Consider the following 26,090-nt stretch of genomic DNA (forward strand, 5'->3'; position numbering starts at 1 on the left):
AAGAGCAAGTGAAAGAAACAATGATAAGATGGGCTAAAAACTTTGGTTATTCAATAGAATTAGATAAATGGCAGAAATTGTGGGATAGAAATTATAAACTAACAATGTCAACGGCTTATAAGGAAAACGTATACAAAATGTTTTATAGGTGGCACTTACCACCAGAGAGGTTAGCAAGGATGTTTGAAAATTTATCAACTAAATATTGGAAGTGTAATCAGATACCAGGTTCATATTATCATGTGGTGGACATGCCCAAAGGCAAAAAAATATTGAACAAAAATACATACTTGGTTAGAAAAAAAGATAAAGCAACATATAAATTTGAAACCAGAAATATTCCTGCTGGGTATATTACCAGAACAGTATAATAAAGGGAATACATACTTAATTTTTCATGTAGTAACGGCAACAAGAATAGTGTTTGCACAACATTGGAAAAATGATGAGGTCCTGACAGATGAAAGTGTAATAAAAAAATATTAAATGTGCTGAGATGGATAGATTGACACTTAAGATAAAAGAAAAGGAAGAAACAGAATATTTTTAACATGTGATTTATTATACCATTGGTTAACTAACAGAAACAGGTTAGAAACTAAACAGAATTTTAAAAGATAATAAAAATTTATACTGAAAATTTTGCAAGATATATAAACTAATTGTATTATTCCTCTGTGATTAATATTGATGTTTGTTAAGATTACTAGTATGATTATGGTTATTGTTGTATCTTTACTTAAAATTGTGCCCAAACAACACACTATAGACATGGATTTTTTTTTGTTTTTAAAAGAAAAATGTACCAATACAACATATATTCAAAACAAAAATAACATTAACTTTTCCCACAATCTGGACCAGGGGTGTCAATCTCAAGATCCGCAGGCCAGATCTGGCCTGAAAGGTGATTAGATCTGGCCTGCGGGTCTGCCCTGGAAACATGAAAGGACTGGCTGGCGGCAACTTGGCCCAATCCAGGCCGACTGAGCACTGAGCTGCCACAAGGTGGCAGCCATTAGGACTGGACTGCAGCCAGCTTTAGATATGTCCTGCCTTAGCACTTGGCCACCAGCAGCCCTGCTGCCCTTTCGCAATCCCCTTGTCCCCTCCTCCTGACCTCTCCTGGTGGTCTCCCATTTTATTGCTGAGGATGCTTTGGTTACAAAGCTGGGTCTCGTCGCATGGAGAGGGAGTGGGCCTCCCTCTGACCCACACACTTAGCCCTCCTGCATACACCATTAGCAACAAGGAGAACGACCAAAGCAGCAGGAGCCTTGAGGAGGAAGTAAGCGCAGCTGGGGTCCTTGGAGAAGTGGGGCTGGGCTGTGGGGTCCCAGTGCTTGAGGGCCAGGCTGGGTGCTTGCGCTCCGAGGGCTGTGTCCGGGCGCTTGCGCTGCTGTCTGGGGATCCTTTGCGTGGTCCGAGAGGGATGGTGAAGCTCTGCTGGAGGATAAGGGTTTGCTGCTCACCCTGGTCTCACCTTCCTCTGCTGGAGACAAAGGATCCCCCCAGACCTGCCTGGGCCACCACAGGCATCCCCCAACATGAGCGATGTCAAGCTGGCCATGTGACACCAGCCCCGCCACGACCACTTTGGTCATGCTGCCCGAGATCAACTACAACCCTGATGCGGCCCACAATGAACTTGAGTTTGACACCCCTGATCTGGACACTCATATGGTTTCTCTCCTCTGTGAGTCTTCTGATGTTTCACCAGGGTAGAACGATAACTGAAACTTTTCCCACAATCTGGACACTCATACGGTTTCTCTCCTGTATGTGTCCTCTGGTGTATCAGCAGGCTGTAATTGAGACTGAAGTTTTTCCCACAATCAGGACATTCAAAAGGTTTTTCTCCTGTGTGAGTTCTCTGGTGATACATCAAGGAGGATTTCTGACTGAAACGTTTCCTACAATCAGGACATTCAAAGGGTTTCTCTCCTGTATGAGTCCTCAGGTGATTCACAAGGTTGGAATTCTGACTGAAACTTTTCCCACACTGTGGACACTCATATGGTTTCTCTCCTGTGTGAGTCCTCTGGTGTTTCACCAGGTGGGAATTTGCAATGAAACTTTTCCCACAAACTGGACACTCATACGGTTTCTCTCCTGTGTGTGTCCTCTGGTGCTTCACCAGGTCAGAATTGAGACTGAAACTTTTCCCACAATCAGGACATTCAAAGGGTTTCTCTCCTGTGTGAGTTCTCTTGTGTATCACTAGGTGGGAATTCCGACTGAATTGTTTCCCACAATCAGAACATTCAAAGGGTTTCGCTCCTGCGTGAGTCTTTTGGTGGTTCACCAGGCTGGAACTGAGACTGAAACATTTCCCACAATCAGGACATTCAAAGGGTTTTTCTTCTGTGTGGGTACTCTCATGTATAACAAGGCTAGAATGATAACTGAAACTTTCTCCACAATCTGGATACTCATATGGTTTCTCTCCTATGTGAGTGCTCTGGTGTTTCACCAGGTTAGAACGGCAACTGAAACTTTTCCCACAATCTGGACACTCGTATGGTTTCTCTCCTGTATGTGTTCTCTGGTGTATCAGCAGGCTGGAATTGAGACTGAAGTTTTTCCCACAATCAGGACATTCAAAAGGTTTTTCTCCTGTGTGTGTTCTCTGGTGAAACACCAAGGAGGATTTCTGACGGAAATGTTTCCCACAATCAGGACATTCAAAGGGTTTCTCTCCTGTGTGAGTCTTCTGGTGGTTCACCAGGTTGGAATTCTGACTGAAACTTTTCCCACACTGTAGACACTCATATGGTTTCTCACCTGTGTGAGTCCTCTGGTGTTTCACCAAGTGGGAATTTGCAATGAAACTTTTCCCACAAACTGGACATGCATACGGTTTCTCTCCTGTGTGAATCCTCTGGTGGTTCACCAGGTCAGAATTGAGACTGAAACTTTTCCCACAATCAGGACATTCAAAGGGTTTCTCTCCTGTGTGAGTTCTCTGATGTATCACTAGGTGGGAATTCCGACTGAAACTTTTCCCACAATCAGAACATTCAAAGAGTTTCTCTCCTGTGTGAGTGCTCTGATGGTTCACCAGGCTGGAATTGAGACTGAAACTTTTCCCACAATCAGGCCATTCAAAAGGTTTTTCTCCTGTGTGAGTTCTCTGGTGTATCACCAGGTCGGAATTTGCAATGAAACTTTCCCCACAATCTGGACACTCGTATGGATTCTCCCTAGTGTGAGTCTCCTGATGTATCAAAAAGTTGTGATGCTTGCTAAAGCATATACCACATTGGGAGCAGATGTAGGGCATGTCTCCTGTGTGGATACGTCTATGAATCACAAGGAAGCTATTCTGACCAAAGCTTTTGCCACATTCAGAGTATTTATATGGCTGTTCTCCAGTGTGGGTCCTCTTGTGATTTGAACTCTCTGCTTTTCCCACAATAGCCAGAAATTGTGTGGCTTTCTGAAGGAAATGGAAAATATTTTTATTTCTGCTTCAATTTGCTTTGCTTTTCAATGTTGCTTGTTGTCCAGTGTGCTTATATTGGCATCATCTTTGTCTGTAAGATTCAAATGAAAGTGTAAGTTTTATTGTTTGTAAAACAGTTGCAGAAGATGAGAAAAAAAGTAGTATAGGTATTCCTTGAAGTACGACAGGCCATTCAACAAATATTCGAAGTTACAACCCCCCCCAATGCTAAATAGAAATCCGTTTCAAAGTTGAAATATTGCAGCCCCCCTCTCCACCACCACTCCCGCGGTCCTTCACTCTTACGACCAACTGCAGAGATGCTGCAGCAGAAACACCTACCTATTTCTCTCCCATCTTATCTTGGCCGGTCAGTCCTCAGAGGCCACAGACTCTAGTAGATTGGCCTTCTTTGCCAATATACTTGCTTCTAGGCATTCCTCCCCAACCCCACTCCCCTGTCATCATTCACTTACTTAGGCTGGGGAGGATAGGATTGCCATGGAAACAAGAGAGATCGGATTTCTTCTTTGCTCTATCAGCGCTAGCTTTACGCTACTGAAAGGGTTAGAGCATACACAGAGTGTACCTAACTCAACTTTTAATTCCCTGCTGAGCTGAGCTCCATTGTAACCTAATGTGCCAACTGCAAAGATAAAGCTTCCAGGCTGCCAAGTTAGCCTTGCTTGTAACTTAAAATATGTATTCTCAGCAACTTAATGCAAGATAGCACCCCCTAACAAAACTCTGGGCTATATGTCTGAAAATGTATTATTTTCCTCCTTTCTAAGGTCCTTTGTTTTCAGAGTGCTGAGAAAATCATGAGGTTTGCGTGAACTAATGGATATGAAATAATGTTTCTATAGCAATAACAATCTATGCAAGCAATATCTGTAGACTATAAAAAGAAAAAAAAAAATAGTGTGCGCGCCTGCTTTTCTCTCTGCCTGCTCTGTTTAAGGTAGGAGACAAAAAGGTCACCCAGTTTTGCTTTCTGATGAGAAAAATAAAGCTGATTATCAGTTGCCTCGTGTTCAGAGTTTCACTGGAATTATCAGATTCTGACCTGCACTCAATAACCTTACTCTAGTCTTATGCTGGTAGAGCAAAGAAAAAAACCCATCACTTTTGTTTCCATGCCAATCCTTTACTCCCCAGCCAGGGTAAACCACTATGATATCTTCTTAGCGCCAGCAGCATAAAACTGGCACTGGTGGAGCTAAGAAGAAATCATAGTAGTTTATGTTGGCTGGGGTGAAAGGACTGAGGGCGAGGGAGCAACCTTCTCTACTCTGACTTCCTGAGCTCACCAAATTGTATGTAAGCAAATGGTGATGGGATGGAGTATGGAGGAGGCCCATGGGCTTGTGGAAACCAAGGGGCAGGAGGCAGAGCATCGGATATCCAGAGGGTTAGGGTTAGGTTTTTCAGTGCATCTACAATTCATTAATGCAGTCTGCAATGTTAAGGTAGAAATAAAGTGTCCCTCTCCTGCAGGACAATGACACAGAAGCAGCTGCCATTTTGGCCCTGAGGCATTTATGGAAAAATGGCAGCTGTTTCCACAAGTCCACCACATGGCCCAGGGATGAATAACAGGCAACTGAAAATAACGTCTGATTCTATGATACAGTCATGCAGCCCACAGATGTGCATCCTACCCTCCTTCTCTAAGGTAAGTACAGAGGAGGCTAATATGCCTGGTGGGTCGGACTTAGACCTAAGGACTACACAGACCCTGTTTTATGAAGGAAAAGCCTAAGAGATAGGTTATCTACTCTGACTTCCTGAGCTCATCAAAATTTAAGTAAGTGAATGGAGTATAGACGAGGCCCACATGGCTTTGGGGAAACCAAGGAGCAGGAGGCAGAGCATGGGATATTCTAGAGCAGTGATGGCTAACCTTTTTGCCATCGCGTGCCAGGAGGGGGGGGAGGGTCACGCACGCAGGTGCCCACGCACATGCGCACGCAACCCCACCCGACCCCACCGCTCCTGGCACATGATGGCCTGGTAGGCCTGTTTTTCTTTCTTACCTGGTTCCAGATCCTCTCTATGCATCTGGGAAGGGAAAAACAGTCTTTCCCACTCCCTTGGAGGCCCTACGGAGGCTGAAAGGGCCCATTTTCCAACTCTCGGTGGGACAGGAAGTGACATTTTTTGCTGTCTCCAGCCTCCAGAACCTCTCTAGGAGTATCTAGAAGACTGTCTAGGAATCTCTAGGAGCCTCTCTAGGAGTCTCTGGAGGCTGGGGACTGGAAAAAATGTCACTTCCTGTCCCACCGGGAGTCGGGAAATGGGCCCTTTCAGCCTCCGTAGGGCCTCCAAGGGAGTGGGAAAGGCTGTTTTCGCTGTTCCCAGATACACAGAGAGGATCTGGAGCCAGGTAAGAAAGAAAAACGGGCCTTCCCCACCCCCCTCCAGGCCCTCCAGAGGCAGGAAACAGCCTGTTTCCCTACTTCTGGTGGGCCCAGAAGGCCCGAAAATCAGCTGGCCGGCGAGCGCATGCACCCCAGAGCTGAGCTGGCGTGCCCACTAATATGGCTCCGCGTGCCACCTGTGGCACGCATGCCATAGGTTCGCCATCACGGTTCTAGAGGGTAGGAGGGAAGGCCTCCTGGGAGTGCCTGTGCCCGCAATAGGCCTCCCTCGGTTTCTCCCATCCCCAAGTCACCCCATGTTCTACCTAATGACCGCATATTTGTTTAACAGATGCATTGGGGAAAGAAAGGAACAGGGAGGTTGTTAGTTAGGTGCTTAATTTAATGTAGTCCTTGACTTCCAATATGAATAGGCAGGCTCCATTAATGTCATAAGTTGAGGACTATCTGTATACATTACAATGAAAAGCAAACATGCCACAATGCTAGAATACATTAATTATGGATCATTTGACTTCCGAGATCCAAGTACAAATATCTATTCATGCATGAAATTCACTTGTTGACTTGGGTCAGTCACAAATTCTGAGCCCTGCAAAGGGTTATCAGACATGTGAAAAAGAAAGAATACCTTCTTTAAGTTCTATGATTTTTACATTATCATCACATAGTAAAAACCATCTGGTCCTTAGCAGTTCTTAAACGTAGGTAAATATAACATCAGATGAACAACAACACATGACATATTACATCCATGTCATCATTTTTTTTTACAAAAAGAAAGGCAAAATGGAAACGCAAAAAACTAAAAACACTCTTATTTCTTCTATAGGTATGAAGAGGCGAAGTAGCAGCCCCGTGCTGCTAATCAAGCGTTCTTGATCAATTATCATCAGCAAGTGTGACTACATCTATAAAAGCTACTATTGAATTTTAAAATTGAAGAAGAACATGTAAAAGAAACTATGATAGTATGGGCCAAAATTTTTTGGATATACTATAGAATTAGACAATTGGCAAAAACTTTGGGAAAGAAACTACAAACTAGCGATGTCAACAACATATAAAGAAAACCTTTTCAAAATGTTCTACAGATGGAATTTGCCACCAGCAAGAATGGCAAAGATGTTCCAAAACATATCGCCAGAGTGCTAGAAATGTAAACAGATACCAGGTTCCTATTACCATATGTGGTGGACCTGTCCAATGGCGAAAAAAATATTGGTTAAAGATAAAAAGGTGGTTAGAAGAAATGACAATGCAACAAATAGATTTAAACCAGAATTGTTCTTCCTAGGTATATTACTGGGAAAATATAATAAAAGAATTACATATTTAATATTACATGTGATAATGGCAGCGAGAATTACGGTATGTACGCACAAAATTGGAAAACCAAAAATATACCTATAGATGAAAATGTAATAAAGAAAATATTAGACTGTTCCGAAATGGAAAGGTTCAGTCTAATATTTTCTTTATTTTATCATACTTAATATTTTCTTATACTTTATAATACAGTATAAGCAATAAGTAATATTATCACTGGATTATACTTGATTATAGATTAAATTGTATAGGGTTATTAGAAGGGAAGATTACATTGTATATATTATGAGAAAACTGGCTATAATTATGGTGTGTATAAAACTGTATTTAAATGGAAACATTATGTATAAGAAAGGAAAATGCGTAATAAAAACAATTTATATATATATGTGTGTGTGTGTGTGTGTGTGTGTGTGTGTGTGTGTGTGTGTGTGGTTTTTTTTCCTTTTTCGTAGGCTTTTATGTGCATATTCTTTCTAGCCAGGTTTTACCTACGTAAACTAGGTTGTTCTGCAGCCCTGGTTCTGTGAAATCTCATTCACAAGTTTCTGGGCCTTTTTTTTTTTTTTTTTTTGCTGACAAACTGCAACTCTGTGTTGCTCTCTGGGAGACTCAGATAGCTATTTCTGCCTTATAAGGCTTCGTCAGTGAGCCACACCCACTTCTCAGATATCCTCCCTGTAAAGGTACAATGTGTCTTTTTTCTTTTTTCCTTTTTCGTAGGCTTTTATGTGCATATTCTTTCTAGCCAGGTTTTACCTACGTAAACTAGGTTGTTCTGCAGCCCTGGTTCTGTGAAATCTCATTCACAAGTTTCTGGGCCTTTTTTTTTTTTTTTTTTTTTGCTGACAAACTGCAACTCTGTGTTGCTCTCTGGGAGACTCAGATAGCTATTTCTGCCTTATAAGGCTTCGTCAGTGAGCCACACCCACTTCTCAGATATCCTCCCTGTAAAGGTACAATGCCTAAATGCATAAAAGCCTACGAAAAAGGAAAAAAGACACATTGTACCTTTACAGGGAGGATATCTGAGAAGTGGGTGTGGCTCACTGACGAAGCCTTATAAGGCAGAAATAGCTATCTGAGTCTCCCAGAGAGCAACACAGAGTTGCAGTTTGTCAGCAAAAAAAAAAAAAAAAAGGCCCAGAAACTTGTGAATGAGATTTCACAGAACCAGGGCTGCAGAACAACCTAGTTTACGTAGACGAAGTCTCATTCGTCATCTTCAGGCTGGTGTTCTCGGCTTCGTGCTTCCAGGAGCAATTGCTCCTGAACACCAGCCTGAAGATGACGAATGAGACTTCGTCGAAACGTCGCCAAGACACTTCCAATTTTACGTGGGAGAAGACCCGAATAACCAAAGACCTACATACAAACACCCGCGAAAACCTGAGAAAACATATATGTATATGTATATGTATATGTATATGTATATGTATATGTATATGCATATGTATATGTATATGTATATGTATATGTATATATATATAAAAAGCCGAAGTTGTAGGAATTTGCTGGCTGCTGGCATTGAGGTGAGTGTTAATTCAATGCCAAAATGTAAATACATCAATGGGGATCTTAGAGAAGCAATTGTTGCTGCCCATCAATCTGGGAAGGTTTATAAGGCCATTTCTAAATATTTTAAAATCCATCATTCTACAGTGAGGAAGATTATTCAGAAGTAGTAAATATTCAAGACAGCTGCCAATCTTCCCAGAAACGGAACTCCCAGAAAATTCACCCCAAGGTTGGACCTTGTGATGCTCAAAGAAATTGCAAAAAATCAAAGAGTTACATCTCAGATTCTACAGGCCATATTTAGCATGTTAAAATTTAAAGTTCACGACAATGCAATTACAAAAAGACTAAAGAAGTATGGTTTGTTTGAAAGGGTTGTCAGGAGAAAGCTTCTTCTTTCTAAAAAGGACATAGCAGCACAGCTGAGGTTTCCAAAGTTGAATCTGAACAAATCACAGGACTTCTGGAACACTGCCCTTTGCACAGACCAGACCAAAATAGAGATGGTTGGCCATAATGCAAAGTGCCACATTTGACGAAAACCAAACACAGCATTTCAGCACAAACATCTCTTACCAACCGTCTAGCACGGTGATGGAGAGGTGATGATTTGGATTTGTTTTGCAGCGACAGGACCTAGATGTCTTGTAGTCACTGAGTCGCCTATCACCTCCTCTCTATACCAAAGTATTCTAGAGTCAAATGTGAGGCCATCTGTCCAACAGCTAAAGCTTGGCCAATATCGGATTATACAATGGGACAATGATCCCAAGCTCACCAGCAAACCTACAACAGAATGATTGAAAAAGAAAATAATTGTGTTGCAATTGCAGTCCAAATCCAGATCTCAACCCAACTGGTGAGGCCTCAAGAGAGCTGTGGATAAACAAATGCCTACAAACCTCAACGAACTGCAGCAATGTTGTAAAGAAGAGTGGGCCAAAATTTCTCCTCCACAACAATGTGAAAGACTGATAAAGTCATACAGAAAATAATTACTTCAAGTTATTGCTGCTAAAGGTGGCTCTTCAAGATACTGAATCATAAAGTGCTAATTTTTCACATATGGCTTCTCCATTTTGGCTTTCTTTTTATAAAATACAGTATGACATGTAATATCCGCAAGAGCCTTGTAGTACAGGGGTTTAAGGCACCCTGTTATTAAGCTTATTAAGACCAGCTGCCTGCAATTACTGCAGGGTTCGAATCTCGCCAAGGCTCAAGGTTGACTCAGCCTTCCATCCTTTCTAAGGTAGGTGAAATGAGGACCCAGTTTGTGGGGGCAATAAGCTGACTTTGTATAAATATACAAAAGGATGAAGGCTATTGCTGAGCACATTGTAAGCCGCCCTGAGTCTTCGAAGAAGGGCGGCATATAAATCAAATTAAAAAAAAAAAGAAAAAAAAAGAAACAGGGCTAAAACTGTTAAAAAGAATAGAAGAGTATGGTGAAGTGGCAAGTCTGAAAATAAAACAAAGAAAAAACTAAAATCTTAGTGAAGAATATTTCAGGGGAAAAAAGAGTTAATGACAAAACTAGATATTCAGATTACAAAGAAAGTAAAATATTGAGGGATTCAATTAACAGCAAGATTTGTAACAATTAAGGAATATAATTACTATAAACTGATACAACAAATTAAGACAGATTTGGAAAAATGGAAAAGTTTGCAACTATTGTTAACAGGAAGAATAGGTACAATTAAGATGAATATATTACCAAGGTTATTATATTTATTTCAAACAATTTCAATAAGATTGGAGAAAAAATATTTTGAAGACCTTAATAAAATAATAACAAAATATATTTAGCAGGGGGGAAAAGCAAGAGTTAACTTAAAATGTTACAGGATGCAAGAATTAGAGGTTTTGGATTACCAAATTGGGAACTATATTATCAGGCAGCGGTGTTAACATGGATGAAAGAATGGATTGTACTGAAAAACACAAGATTATTAACACTGGAGGGACATGATTTGCAACTGGGTTGGCTTGGCATGCCTTCTTTTGATATGGGAAGAGTAAGATACATGGTTACTTTCAAAGACACTACATAATAAGAAATGCTTTATTTCTTATGTAGTGTGGGAGAAAGTTAGAGAACAGTATTCAAAGATACCAGTTTGGCTTTCGATGATGGAAGCACTAATACATCCAAATATTATCAACATGGGAAATATTGTTAAATATAAAGACATTTTGACTGAAACGGGAGAGCCCAAAACTAAGCAAGAATTAGAAAAACAAGGGATTCATATGGTTTGGTATACACAACTGCAAATTCAATCCAGGTATGAAAAAGATGCTAAATTATATTTATATGGACACGACAAATAAGATATTAACAGGAACAGAAGAGAGGATGATAAAAAAACCATATAGCTATTTATTGAGTATTAAGCTAGAAGAACAAGAAGTGAAGGAAACAATGATAGCCTGGGTAAAAAAAATTGGTTATAGGATGGAATTAGCAAAATAGCAGCAATTATGGGATAGAAATTATAAACTAACAATGTCAACTATGTATAAAGAGAATTTGTATAAGATGTTTTATAAATGGCAACTGCCACCGGCAAGATTGGTAAAGATGTTCAAAGATAAATCAGCTAAATGTTGGAAATGTCACCAGACACCTGGCTCATATTATCATATGTGCTGAATGTGTAGAAGCTAAAAAATATTGGCTAAAAATACACACGTGGTTGGAAAAGATGATACAACAACATATTGACTTAAAACCTGAAATATTCCTGTTGGGGATTCTACCAGAAACTTATAGCAAAGAAAATGTATATTAGATTATCCATGTAATAACTGCAGGTAGAATTGTATTTGCACAAAACTGGAAAAGTGAAGAGATTCTTACAGAGGAGAATGTAATTAGGAAAATATTAGAATGTGCACAAATGAACAGATTAACACTGGCAATTAAAGAGAAAGAACAAACTGATTTTTACACTATATGGCAGTGATGGCTAACCTTTTTGCCATCGTGTGCCAAAAGTGGGGGGGAGTGTGGGGGGGTCGAACGCACATGTGCTGACACCCATAATTCAATGTGCCCGCCCCCCATGCATGCATGTGCTACCCACCCACCCCGGCGCTTCCTCTGTTTTTGGCACACGACGGCACGGTGGGCCCTGTAGGCCTGTTTTTTTGCCCTCCCCAGGCTCCAGAGGCTTTCTAGGAGCCTGGGGAGGGCAAAAATGGCCTGCCCCATTTCCCCGGAGGCCAGAAACTGCCCGTTTCCCAATTTCTGGTGGGCCCAAAAGGCCCAAAAATCAGCTGATTGGCGTACGCATGCACGCTGGAGCTGAGCTAGGGCAATGCTCGCGTGCCCACAGATATGGCTCTGTGTGCCACCTGTGTGGCACTTGTGCCATTGGTTCGCCATCACGGCTATATGGGAATGATTTTATTGATGGTTAGAGAATAAATATAAAAATTAGAAATAAAAGTAGATGAGTAAAATATAGAAAATGTATTAATAAAGTCAATAGAGTTAATAGAGTCAAATAAATCAAGAAGAGGACTGCTGCTATTGTTTTGTAGTATTAGATACTTAATGGATTGGTATTAAGCTAAGAATAGATTAAATAATGAATATGATTGTAAATTTTAACTGTTATTGGACAAAACATTTGTACCCAGACGACACACTATTTAATGGAACATTAAAATAATGTATTAAATTAATGTATTAAATAAATTGTTTGTATTAAAATAAAATGAAATATTTATTAAAAAAAATACGTGTTGTTATTCATCTGAGGTTGTATTTGCCTACTTTTAAGATTTCTAAGAACCAGATGATTTTTTACTATGTCCTGATATGTAAAACCATAGAACTCAAAGAGGGTGTACTTCCTTTTTCACATGGCTGCATATCTGAAAGTGCTGGGGATAGATTATCCAATTGCAGGTATACAGAAATAAAAATACACACAGCTAAAAATGTATACATGTGGGAAATCTGTGTGTTTGCAGTCTTAAAAAAAAGTCCCCAAACAGTCAAACCTTCTGAGCTAATTTTAGAGATGTGGGGCTTGAACTGATGAAATGATCCCGAAAGCCTCTGCAAGATATGAAGCAACAGCTTTGCCCACGGGAAATGATGTCACGTGCTTAGTGTGGCAATTCACATCTGTTCCTCTGCATTTGTTACGCAAATCACTGTGGGTTGTTACGCAACTTCACATGGCTGTGACTTGCAACGTCTTGCCAGTATATCCCCACTGACTTTGCCTCTGAGAAACTAGCTGGGAAGCTCACAAATGGGGGATCATGATGGTGGGTTGTTCCGACCATCATAAATGTGCACCGGTTGCCACACCCGAACCAAACAGCTCAACTTGCCGCCGGGCCTCCCCTCCGACTTTCCCCCAACTCACCTTCCAGCCGATGCTTTTGATCCTTGGAAGAGCACAAATACTACTCTGCACACCACCTTCCTCCCACGAGCCATCCGGAAGAGGAAGTTCGTCCGCGCTTCTCCTCTCCTCCCATCCTGTCTAGCAATACAGTACTCGATGGTTTTAACTCCTTTAAGGATCAACCACAGATGCAGCTACTGTATTGATGGCTTTGTAGGCGCAGAAGCGACCGCCATCGCCCCACAGGAGGCGGGAAAACAGGCTTGTCCCGTCTCTGCCTAAGGCGTTTGCAAGATGTTGTCACTGATTATATGCTATCAAGTTGCAACCTATCTTAGCAAACAGAGCCAAGTAAAAGAGTGAAATGTGAAGCTACTTAAGCTTCTGAAGATGAGCTACATGCTGAGCCCTAAAGGTTCATGAAGTTCTTACAGAATTACAGAGTAAGAGTTGGAAGGGACCAACTCTCCAAGCAGGAGAACCTATATCATCCCAGTCAAATGGCTCTCCAGTCTCCTCTTAAAAGCCTCCACTGATGGAACAACCACAGGTTGAGAGGCAATTTGTTCCACTGATTAATTGTTCTCAGTGACAATTTCTTCTTAGTTCTAGGTTGGATTTTTTTTTACTAATTCTCCCTCTGTTACTTTTTGTCCTACTTTCAGGCACTTTGGGGAATAGGTCGACCCCCTTTTCTGCGTCAGCCCCTCAACTATTGAAAGACTGCTATCATGTCACCCTTAGCCGTTCTCTGCATTAAATTACACATACCCAGTTCCTGCACCCGCTCATCGGATATTTTAGCCTCCGGTCCCCTATATCTTTCTTGCTCTTTTCTGTGCACTTTTCCCTTTTTTATATCACGGTGACTAAAACTAGATGCAATATTCCAAATGTGGCCTTACTAAGGTTTTATCAAGCGATACAAATACTTCACGTGATTTTGATTTTATCTGTTACTGCAGCCCAGGAGCATGGCAACAAATGATAAACTAACAACAGAAATTAAATTCAAAAAAGGGATGATCAAAGCAAACAATTATAATGAAATGGGGGGGGGGGATTTTATAAAATCAGCGTTGGTGGAAGGCAAAGGGTAGGCAAATAAACCTACTCAAGAATATATGTTGTCTTGGAGGTGATAAGGGCACAGTTGGAATATATTGTATATCTTTTAGTTGTTATAGACTATAAAATATGGGGGGGATGGTCTCCAGGGGATGGGGGTGCACTGTAATATTTATTTTTTTTTTGTTTTTATTTTTTTGTATTTAGATGTAATATGTGCTATGTTTGTATTATTTGTATTTTAAAAAATCATTAAAAAAGATGCAATATTGGAAATGTGGCCTTACTAAGGTTTTATAAAGTGATACTAATACTTCACGTGATCTTGATTCTATCCCTCTGTTACTGCAGCCCACCACTGCCTTGGCTCTATTAACTAAATTACAGTTGTAAATTGAGGATTACCTGCATTTAAAATGTTGGTTTAATCCTGGTCATTGAAAAGCTATCCAGATGTTAAGATCTTAACAGTGCATCTGGAAAAGAACTAAGCTAATACAGGCAATCCTCCACTTACAAGTTCATTTACTGACTGTTCAAAGTTATGATGACACTGAAAAAAGTGACTAATGACCTTTTTCACACTAACAATCTTGGTAGAATCCCTATGAACAGTGATCAAAATCCCAATGCTTGGCAACTGGTTCATAGTTATGACCGTTGCTGTGTCCGAAGGTCAGGTGAGATCCCCTTTTGCAACCATTTGACAAGCCAAATCAATGGGGAAGCCAGATTCACTTAACAACCATATTACTAAATTATCAACTGCAATGATTCACTGTGGCAAGGAAGGTCATAAGATGGGGTATAATTCACTTAACAAATGTGTCCCTTAAAAACAAATATTTGGGGCTTAATTGTGGTCATAAGTTGAGGACTACCTGTAATTTTGCCTGGGGGAAAGAGATTGTATGTTCCCTCAGCAAGTTCTCTTCTGACACACCTGACAAGATTTGGAGATTGTGTATTCACACATAAACCAAGGATTGTTGTGCATCACCCTTAAAGGCAGCTAACAGGAAGATTTCACACACTAGAAGAAAGAAATCTGAAGAAATGGAAAGTCTTATAGTTGGTACCTGTGGAATTTGACAAAGTTTTGCTTATACTGGCCAAAAGGGAGAACAACTACAAAGTGGAGAGTTTTTTTTCCCCTGCCCCATCCAGAAACACTGTTTTTTAGCGTATGATTTTGATACACACAGTCACTCTACACACAGTCACTCATGCCCTCGTCACCTCTCGTCTGGACTATTGTAACGCTCTCTACATGGGGCTCCCCTTGAGGTGCACTCGGAGGCTCCAACTGGCGCAGAGTGCGGCCGCGTGGGTGGTTATGGGAGCGACGTGGAGTTCCCATGTAACACCTCTCCTGTGCGAGCTGCACTGGCTCCCGGTGGTCTTCCGAGTATGCTTCAAGGTTTTGGTTATCACCTTTAAAGCGCTCCATGGCTTAGGACCTGGTTATCTACGGGACCGCCTGCTACCACCAATAGCCTCCCACCGGCCAGTACGCTCCCATAGAGAGGGGCTTCTCCGGGTGCCGCTGGCCAAACAATGTTGACTGGCCGCCCCTACGGGGAGAGCCTTCTCTGTGGGGGCACCTATGATCTGGAACGAGCTCCCCCCGGAGATACAGAGGATCCCGGATCTGTGCACCTTCCGTCGTGCGCTTAAGACTTTTTTATTTCATCAAGCTGGCCTGGCCTAAATCTTCTCCCTTTTTTAAATGTAAATTTTAAATTTTAATTTGTTTTTAAATTATGGGGTATTTTAAATTTGTTCAGCCAAATTATTTAATTCATTTTTATTCTATTTTTAAATTTTTGTATTTATGTGTTTTATCCTGTGGCTGTTCACCGCCCTGAGTCCTTCGGGAGTAGGGCGGTATATAAATTTAAATAAATAAATAAATAAATAAATAAATAAATAAATAAATAGTGGGAAAGAATTCCAGCGTAGGATGCCTTCAATCAATCAGCAGAAAAGAAAACCAGTCCCCTAAAGCTTGAAATCAACAGGGAATCCACACACTAATCAAAAAGCTAAAGCACGCCTGGGAACCGGATCCTCTATCCACCTTCGGTCTGTGAGCGTAATTAACAAAATGCAACATTTTTTCATATTACAGGTATCCACTTATGACCACAATTGAGCCCATAATTTCGGTCGTAAGTTATCATGGTCGTAAAACAATTTATCATATGACCAGACCCAATTTTATGACTTTTGTGGCAGTCATTAAGTATACCTTGTGGTTGTTAAACAAACCCATTATTTGCTATGGGGCACTTCTTGCCAGAAGTAAACACCAATCAGCAGGAAAAAATGTCATAAATTGAGGTCACAATGATAAAGTGCTGCTAACAGCTGTAAATGTGAACCAGCTGTTGAACATCCAAAATGCAGTCATGTCATCCCCACAGGTACCATGTGCGGATGATGGAACTTTGAATTCGTGTCTCAAGTGGCTTTTGGAGAGTCTGTTGTAATGTCAAATGGTCAAAAGCACCCAGTCATGTTAAGATGACCACGTTAAAGGAATTCATCCCCAGGTTTTTCAAAACATTTTTGTCTACTCGCTATCTCCATCTATGGGGACCTCAAATATAGGTAGATTACAGATTACAGCTAGTTTAACAATTGCAGTGAGTTAGGAACAACCATATGTATGGGGATCTCGCCACCAAGCAAGAGTTGAGAAAAAGGTTTTATATCACCTTTTTATTATTAAATGTATTTATTAATAAACTTATTCGCTATTCATCACACAGTTTGAGGCAACTATAAGTGTCTTGCCTTGCCATAATGTTCACAGCAATACTGATAATACCCCTTTTTTCCTTGTAAAAAGTTATTGATAGTTCTTACACGATGCATTTTTAAAAATGAAACATTTTCCACTGTACATTCCTTTTCTCAGATTGCCACAACCAGGGCGGGTACCACAAATATGCCAGCATCCTAGTGTTGCTATCATCAAGAGCACACAGGAGTTGCTAATAAATCTGGAGACATGGTTTTACTCACAGCAAAACCATGATCCCTTTTCTCAACTCAATATTGAGGTCATCTCCATAAGGTTGATCTGCAAGGTGGAACAGCCTTTACATGTGAAATTTTACATTATTTTTTTTACCTAGGCCTTGGGCCTACTACCCACACACCCTTTACCCATCCCACCTATTGAAGATCTCCTGGAGGCAGCTGACATTCTCAGTGCACCCACAATTCCTTAATGTGGTCTAAAGTGTTAAGGTACAAAAAAAGCAGTTTCTCCTTGTCCCTCATGACCATGTCCCAGAAACAGCCGCCATTTTGGCCCTGAAGTTGGTGTGGCAAAATGGCAGCCGCTTCCACAAGTCCACTCCAAGGATGAATCACAGGGACACTAAAAATAACGGCTGCTTCTAGGACAAAGTCATGAGGCCCAAAGATACGTGTCCCGTCCTCCTTCCCAGGAAAGGAAAGGAAAGGAAAGGAAAGGAAAGGAAAGGAAAGGAAAGGAAAGGAAAGGAAAGGAAAGGAAAGGAAAGGAAAGGAAAGGTTATAATGAGAGGGAATCAAATTCTGAGGGAAATCCTGCCTAAGCACTTGGCCACCAGCTGCCCTGCTGCCCTTTCGCCATTCTCTTGTCCCCTCCTTCTGACCTCTCTTCATGGTCTCCCATCCTATTGATGAGGATGCTTTGGTTACAAAGCTGGGTCTCCTGGCATGGAGAGGGAGTGGGCCTTCCTCTGACCCACACACTTTGTCCTTCTGCATACACCATGAGCAACATGCCCAAGGAGAGTGAGCACAGCAGCAGCAGCCTTGAGGAGGAGATAAGCGCAGCCGGGCACCCACTTGGGGAAGCAGGGATGGACTGTGGGGTCCCAGTACCGTGGGAGCTCGAGGGCCAGGGTGGGTACTTGCGGTCCAAGGGCTCTGGACAGCCGGCGCTGCTCTCCGGGGGTCCTTTGCATGGCTTGAGAGGGATGGCGAGAACCATTGTCTCGGTTTCCTCTCCTGGAGACAATGGATCCCCCCAGACCTGCCTGGGCCATCGTAAGCACCCAAGGCACAAGAGATGTGAAGCTGGCCATGAGACGTCACCCCAGCCACGCCCACCCACAAGGTCAACCACAACCCTTATGCGGCCCTCAATGAAGTTGAGTTTGACACCCCTGATCTGGACACTCATATTGTCTCTCTCTTCTGTGAGTCCTCTGGTGGCTTACCAGGTTAGAATGGTAACTGAAACTTTTCCCACAATCTGGACACTTGTATGGTTTCTCTCCTGTATGTGTCCTCTGGTGTATCAGCAGGCTGGAATTGCAACTGATTTTTTTCCCACAATCAGGACATTCAAAAGGTTTTTCTCCTATGTGAATCCTCAGGTGAAACACCAAGGAGGATTTCTGACTGAAATGTTTCCCACAATCAGGACATTCAAAGGGTTTCTCTCCTGTGTGAGTCCTCAGGTGATTCACAAGGTTGGAACTATGACTGAATTTTTCACACACTCTGGACACTTGTACGGTTTCTCACCTGTGTGAATCCTTTGGTGATTCATCATGTTAAAACGGTAGCGGAAACTTTTCCCACAATCAGGACATTCAAAGGGTTTGTCACCTGTATGTGTCATCTGGTGTTTTATTAAGTGGGAATTCTGACTGAAGCTCTTCCCACATTCAGGACATTCAAAGGGTTTCTCTCCTGTGTGAGTCCTCAGGTGATTCACAAGGTTGGAACTATGACTGAAACTTTTCACATACTCTGGACACTTGTACGGTTTCTCCCCTGTGTGAATCCTCTGGTGGCTCACCATATTAAAATGGTAACAGAAACTTTTCCCACAATCAGGACATTCAAAAGGTTTGTCACCTGTATGTGTCATCTGGTGTTTTATTAAGTGGGAATTGTGACTGAAGCTTTTCCCACATTCAGGACATTCAAAGGGTTTCTCTCCTGTGTGAGTCCTCTGGTGTATCACCAGATGGGAATTCTGGCTGAAACGTTTCCCACAATCAGGACATTCAAAGGGTTTCTCTCCTGTGTGAATCCTCTGGTGTATCACCAGGTAGGAATTGAGACTGAAACGTTTCCCACAATCAGGACATTCAAAGGGTTTCTCTCCTGTGTGAATCCTCTGGTGTATCACCAGGTGGGAATTCTGACTGAAATGTTTCCCACAATCAGGACATTTAAAAGGTTTCTCTCCTGTGTGAGTCCTTTGGTGTTTCCTCAAGTTGGAATTCTGACTGAAACTTTTCCCACAATCAGGACATTCAACAGGTTTTTCTCCTGTGTGAGTCCTCTGGTGTATAACAAGGCTAGTACGATAACTGAAACTTTTCCCACAATCTGGACACTTATATGGTTTCTCTCCTGTGTGAGTCCTTTGGTGGTTCACCAGATTGGAGTTCTGACTGAAACTTTTCCCACAATCTGGACACTCATATGGTTTCTCTCCTGTGTGAGTCCTTTGGTGGTTCACCAGATTGGAGTTCTGGCTGAAACTTTTCCCACAATCGGGACATTCAAAGGGTTTTTCTCCTGTATGAGTCCTCAGGTGATTCACGAGGTTGGAACTCTGACTGAAACTTTTCCCACAATCTGGACACTTGTACGGTTTCTCTCCTGTGTGTGACCTCTGGTGTATCAGCAGGCTTGAATTGAGACTGAAGTTTTTCTCACAATCAGGACATTCAAAAGGTTTTTCTCCTGTGTGAGTTCTCTGGTGATACATTAAGGAGGATTTCTGACTGAAATGTTTCCCACAATCGGGACATTCAAAGGGTTTCTCTCCTGTGTGAGTCCTCTGGTGATCCACAAGGTTGGAACTCTGACTGAAACTTTTCACACACTCTGGACACTTGTATGGTTTCTCTCCTGTGTGAATCCTCTGGTGGGTCACCAGGTTAAAATGGTAACTGAAACTTTTCCCACAATCAGGACATTCAAAGGGTTTGTCACCTGTATGTGTCATCTGGTGTTTCATTAAGTGGGAATTCTGACTGAAGCTCTTCCCACATTCAGGACATTCAAAGGGTTTCTCTCCTGTGTGAGTCCTCAGGTGATTCACAAGGTTGGAACTATGACTGAAACTTTTCACACACTCTGGACACTTGTACGGTTTCTCCCCTGTGTGAATCCTCTGGTGGTTCACCATGTTAAAATGGTAACGGAAACTTTTCCCACAATCAGAACACTCGTATGGTTTCTCCCTGGTGTGAGTCCACTAATGTATCACAAAGTTGTCATGCTTGCGAAAGCATTTACCACATTGGGAGCAGTTGTAGGGCATCTCTACTATGAGGATCCTTCTATGAATCACAAGGAAGCTATTCTGACCAAAGCTTTTGCCACATTCAGAGTATTTATATGGCTTTTCTCCAGTGTGGATCCTCTGTGATTTGGACTCTGTGCTTTTCCCTCAATAGCCACGAATTGTGTGGCTTTCTGAAGGAAATGAACAATATTTTTATTTTGTTGCAATTTGCTTTGCTTTTCAATGTTGCTTGTTGTCCAGTGTGCTTATATTGGCATAATCTTTGTCTGTAAGATTCAAATGATAGTGTAAATTATATAAAACGGTTGCAGAAGATGTGAAAAAAGTTAGCATGGGCAATCCTTGAGCTACAAGAGGCCATTCAACAAATGTTCGAAGTTACAACACTCCCCCCCCATGATAAATATCAATAGTTTCAAAGTTGAAACTTTGCAGTCCCCCCCCCCCCCCCGGTAGTCCTTCAGCCTTACGATCAACTGCAGAGATGCTACAGCACAAACACCCACCTATTTCTCTCCCATCTTGCCCGGTGAGTCCGCAGAGGCCCCAGACCCCAGTAGATTGGCCTGCTTTGTCAATATCTTTGCTTCTAGGCATTCCTCCCCAACCCCATTCCCGTGTCATCATTCACTTACTTAGGCTAGGGAGGATAGGATTGCCATGGAAACAAAAGAGATCGGATTTCTTCTTTGCTCTATCAACGCTAGCTTTACGCTAGTCTTATGCTGGTAGAGCAAAGAAGAAACCCCTTCTCTTTTTTTTCCATGCCAGTCCTTTCCCCTCCACAGCCAGGTTAAACCACTATGGTATCTTCTTAGCGCCAGCTGCATAAAACTAGCACCGGCAGAACTAAGAGGAAATCATAGTAGTTTATGCTGGCTGGGGCAAAAGGATTGCCATGGAAACAAAAGAGATTGGATTTCTTCTTCTTGATTGTGCCACGTGGCCCACCGAGGGAATGGCCTTCTCTACTCTGACTTCCTGAGCTCATCAAAATGTAAGTCAGCAAATGGTGATGGGGTGGAGTATGGAGAAGGCCCACATGACTTGGTGGAAATCAAGCGGCAGGAGGCAGAGCATCGGATATCCAGAGGGTTAGGGTTTTCACTGCATCTACAATTCATTAATGCGGTCTGCAGTGTTAAGGTAGAAATAAAGTGTCCCTCTCCCACAGGACAATGACTCAGAAGCAGCTGCCATTTTGGCCCTGAGGCATTTATGGAAAAATAGCAGCTGCTTCCACAAGTCCACCACATGGCCCAGGGATGAATAACAGGCACACTGAAAATAACGTCTGATTCTATTATACAGTCATGCAGCCCACAGATGTGCGTCCTACCCTCCTTCTCTAAGATAAGGTTCAGAGATCTTCAAAAGGTACAGAGGAGGAGGCTATGATGTCTGGTGGGTCGGACTTAGACCTAAGGACTACACAAACCTTGTTTTAGGAAGGAAAAGCCTAAGAGATAGGTTATCTACTCTGACTTCCTGAGCTCATCAAAATTTAAGTAAGCGAATGGTGATGGGGTGGAGTATAGAGGAGGCCCACATGGCTTTGGGGAAACCAAGGAGCAGGAGGCAGAGCATTGGATATCCTAGAGGGTAGGGGAGGAAGCCTCCTGGGAGTGCCTGTGCCCGCAATAGGCCTCCCTTGGTTTCTCCCATCCCTGAGTCACCCCATGATGTAGGTAATGACCTGCACATTTGTTTAACAGATGCATTGGGGAAAGGAGGGAGGTTGTTAGTTAGGTTTCAGTTTCGGTTTCAGATTTATTAAATTTTTATACCGCCCTTCTCCCAAAGGGACTCAGGACAGTGTACTGCCAAGATAAAACCAACAATACAAAAGTTAAAAACAATTTTAAAATTATTAAATAGTTTGGCCGAACGTCTAAAATACAATAACCCATTAAAATATTTTAGGCCAGCCCTGCTTGATGGAATAATAGCGTTTTAAGGGCGCGGCGGAAGGTACGGAGGTCAGAAATCCGATGAATCTCCGGGGGCAGCTCGTTCCAGAGGGCAGGTGCCCCCACAGAGAAGGCTCTCCCTGGGGGTCGCCAGTCGACACTGTCTAACTGACGGCACCCTGAGGAGACCCTCTCTATGGGAGCGTACTGGTCGGTGGGAGGCTATCGGACGCAGAAGGAGGTCTCGTAAATATCCAGGTCCCATGCCATGGAGCGCTTTAAAGGTGGCAACCAACACCTTGAATTGCACCCAGAAGACCACTGGGAGCCAGTGCAGCTCGTGCAGGAACGGTGTTACATGGGAGCACCGAGTCGCCTCCATAATCACCCGCGTGGCCACATTCTGGACCAGCTGGAGCCTCCAGGTGCTCTTCAAGGGGAGCCCCATGTAGAGAGCGTTACAGTAGTCCAGACGGGAAGTGATGAGGGTGTGAGTGACTGTGCGCAAAGCGTCCCGGTCCAGAAAGGGATACAACTGGTAGATCAGGCGAACCTGATAAAAAGCCCCCCTGGCCACAGCCGTCAGGTAGTCTTCTAAAGACAGCTGTGAATCCAGGAGGACACCCAAGTTGCAAACCCTCTCTGAGGGGGCCAAGGTCTCACCCCCTATAGTCAATGATGGAACCAACTGACTATGACGGGACGCCGGAAACCACAGCCACTCAGTCTTGGAGGGGTTGAGCCTGAGCTTGTTTCTCCCCATCCAGATCCATACGGCCTCCAGGCACCGGGTCATCACTTCAAGGGCATCATTGGGGTGGCCCGGGGTGGAAATGTACAGCTGAGTGTCATCAGTATACTGATAGAAATCCACCCCGAAGCCATGGATGATCTCACCCAGCGGCTTCACATAAATGTTGAACAAGAGGGGCGAGAGGACCGACCCCTGCGGCACCCCACAAACTAGGCACCTCGGGGTCGACCTCTGGTTCGTTTGCCAGGAGAAAGCTTATTTTTTCTAAAAAGGACATTAGAGTATGGCTGAGGTTTCCAAAGATGAATCTGAACAAATCACAGAATTTCTGGAACACTGTCCTTTGGACAGGTGAGACCAAAGTGGAGATGGTTGGCCGTAATGCAAAGTGCCACATTTGATAAAAACGAAACATATCATTTCAGCACAAAAGTTTCATACCAACCATCAAGCACCGTGATGAAGGGGTGATGATTTGGATTTGTTTTGCAGCAACAGGACCATGACACCTTGCAGTCACTGAGTTGCCTATCACCTTCTCTCTATACTAAAGTATTCTAGAGTCAAATGTGAGGCCATCTGTCCAAAAGCTAAAGCTTGGCTGACATTGGATTATGCAATGTGATAATGATCCCAAACTCCCCAGCAAATCTACAAGAGAATGGTTGAAAAAGAAAAGAATTGTGTTGCAATTCTTTTCTTTTTTACCTCTCGTCACCTCTCGCCTGGACTACGGCAATGCTCTCTACATGGGTCTCCCCTTGAAGAGCACCCGGAGACTCCAGCTGGTCCAGAATGCGGCTGCGCGGGTAGTGACGGGAGCTGCATGGCACTCCCACATAACACCTCTCCTGCGTGAGCTGCACTTGCTCCCAGTAGTCTTTCGGGTGCACTTCAAGGTGTTGGTTATCACCTTTAAAGCGCTCCATGGCATAGCACCTGGATATCTTCGAGACCATCTGTTGCCACCAACGACCTCCCACCGACCAGTGCGCTCCCACAGAGAGGGCCTCCTCAGGGTGCCATTGGCCAAGCAATGTAGACTGGTGGCCCCCAGGGGGAGGGCCTTCTCTGTGGGGGCACCTGCCCTCTGGAATCAACTGCCCCCAGAGATACGAAAAATTCAAGACCTCGGTGCCTTCCGCCGTGCCCTTGAAGACCTTTCTTTTTCAGCAAGCCGGGCTGGCTTAACACTTTTTTAAACGTTTTTTTAATATGTTTTGTTACTGTTTTTTTAACTTGGGGCCAAACTTATATATATCTTTTTAAATTGTTTTTAATGTTTGTATTTATGTTTTTTACCTTGGCTGTACACCGCCCTGAGTCCTTCGGGAGAAGGGCGGTCTATAAATGTGAGAAATAAATAAATAAATAAATAAGTAAATAAATAAATAAATAAATTGCAGTCCAAGTCCCGACGTCAACCTGATTGAAAGGCTATGGTGGGGCCTCAAGAGAGCTGTGCATAAACAAATGCCTACAAACCTCAACGAACTGCAGCAATGTTGTAAACTTTGGGCCAAAATCTCTCCTCCAGAACAATGTGAGACTGATACAGTCATACAGAAAACAATTACTTCAAGTTATTACTGCTAAAGGTGACTCTTCAAGATACTGAATCACAGAGTGCTAGTTTTTCACACATGGCTTCTCCATTTTGGCCTTCTTTTTGTAAAATACATTATGACATGTAATATGTCATGTGTCGTTGTTCATCTGAGGTTGTATTTGCCTACTTTTAAGATTTCTAAGGACCAGATGATTTTTTACTATGTCCTGATATGTAAAACCATAGAACTCAAAGAGGGTGTACTTCCTTTTTCACATGACTGCATATCTGAAAGTGCTGGGGATAGATTATACAATTGCAGGTATACAGAAATAAAAATACACACAGCTAAAAATGTATATATGTGGAAAATCTATGTGTTTTCAGTCTAAAAAAATGTCCCCAAACAGACAAACCTTCTGAGCTAATTTTAGAGATGTGGGGCTTGAACTGATGAAATGATGCCGAAAGCCTCTGCAACATTTGAAGCACCAGTTTTGCCCACAGAAACTGCTTAAGGGCAGAAAATACCATCCAGAACCCCTCTGGTGACATCCCTATGCAAGTAGTCCTCACTTACTGACTGCAATTGGGACTGGCACTGTGTCACTAAGCAGCCCGATCAGTAAGCATGATATCACATGCTTAGCGTGCAGGGGTAGGTTCTACTTACCTTTACTACCGGTTTGTATTGTGCCTGTGTGCGTGCGTGCTTAACTCGTACACACGCTTTTCTGAGCATGCGCAGATCACTTATGATGACGTCCAGGTCAGCGGACGGAGCTTCCCACCAGTTTTACTATCGGTTCTATAGAACTGGTCCGAACCGGGGGCAATCCACCACTGTTAGTGTGCCAATTTACATCTGTTCCTCTGCATTTGTTACACAAATCACTGTGGGTTGTTAGGCAACTTCACATGGCTGCGACTTGCAACTTCTTGCCAGTATCCCCACTGATTTTGCCTCTGAGAAACTAGCTGGGAAGGTCAAAAATGGGGATCATGATGGTGGGATGTTGCGACCATCATAAATGTATACCAGTTACCACACCCGAACCAAATAGGCCAACTTGCTACTAGCCTCTCCTCCGACTTGCCCTCAACTCACCTTCCAGCGGATGCTTCAACTTTTGGAAGAGCACAAAAGCCGCTCTGCAAGCCACCTTCCACCAGTGAGTGATCCGGTACAGGAAGTTCCTCTGTGCTTCTCTTCTTCCTCAATCCTTTCTAGCAATACAGTACTTGATGGTTTTAACTCCTTTAAGGATCAACCACAGATGCAGCTACTGTATTGACGGCTTTGTAGGCACAGAAGTTGCCCATCTGACCGCCAAGTTCTTACAGAATTACAGAGTAAGAGTTGGAAGGGACCAACTCTCCAAGCAGGAGAACCGATATCATTCCAGTCAAATGGCTCTCCAGTCTCCTCTTAAAAGCCTCCACTGATGGAACAACCACAGGTTGAGAGGCAATTTGTTCCACTGATTAA

At 42.8% G+C, this 26,090-nt stretch overlaps 1 protein-coding gene across 1 annotated transcript in view; it reads right to left on the minus strand.

Moving 5' to 3' along the window:
* Positions 1-19,913, minus strand: part of LOC139310031 (uncharacterized) — a 110,673-nt gene extending 90,760 nt beyond the window's left edge. The window contains exons 1-3 of the mRNA XM_070934203.1: positions 18,771-19,913; positions 18,335-18,618; positions 1,674-3,325 (exon numbers count right to left, since the gene is read on the minus strand). Coding sequence (XP_070790304.1) covers positions 1,674-3,325; positions 18,335-18,618; positions 18,771-19,845 — 3,011 coding nt within the window. The 5' untranslated portion in view covers positions 19,846-19,913. The remainder of the gene's footprint in view (positions 1-1,673; positions 3,326-18,334; positions 18,619-18,770) is intronic.
* Between the last annotated feature and the right edge of the window lie 6,177 nt (positions 19,914-26,090).

Source organism: Pituophis catenifer, unplaced genomic scaffold (assembly GCF_029215685.1).
Source record: "Pituophis catenifer annectens isolate HBS135680 unplaced genomic scaffold, rPitCat1.0.hap2 SCAF_2, whole genome shotgun sequence".
Lineage (NCBI taxonomy): Eukaryota > Metazoa > Chordata > Lepidosauria > Squamata > Colubridae > Pituophis > Pituophis catenifer.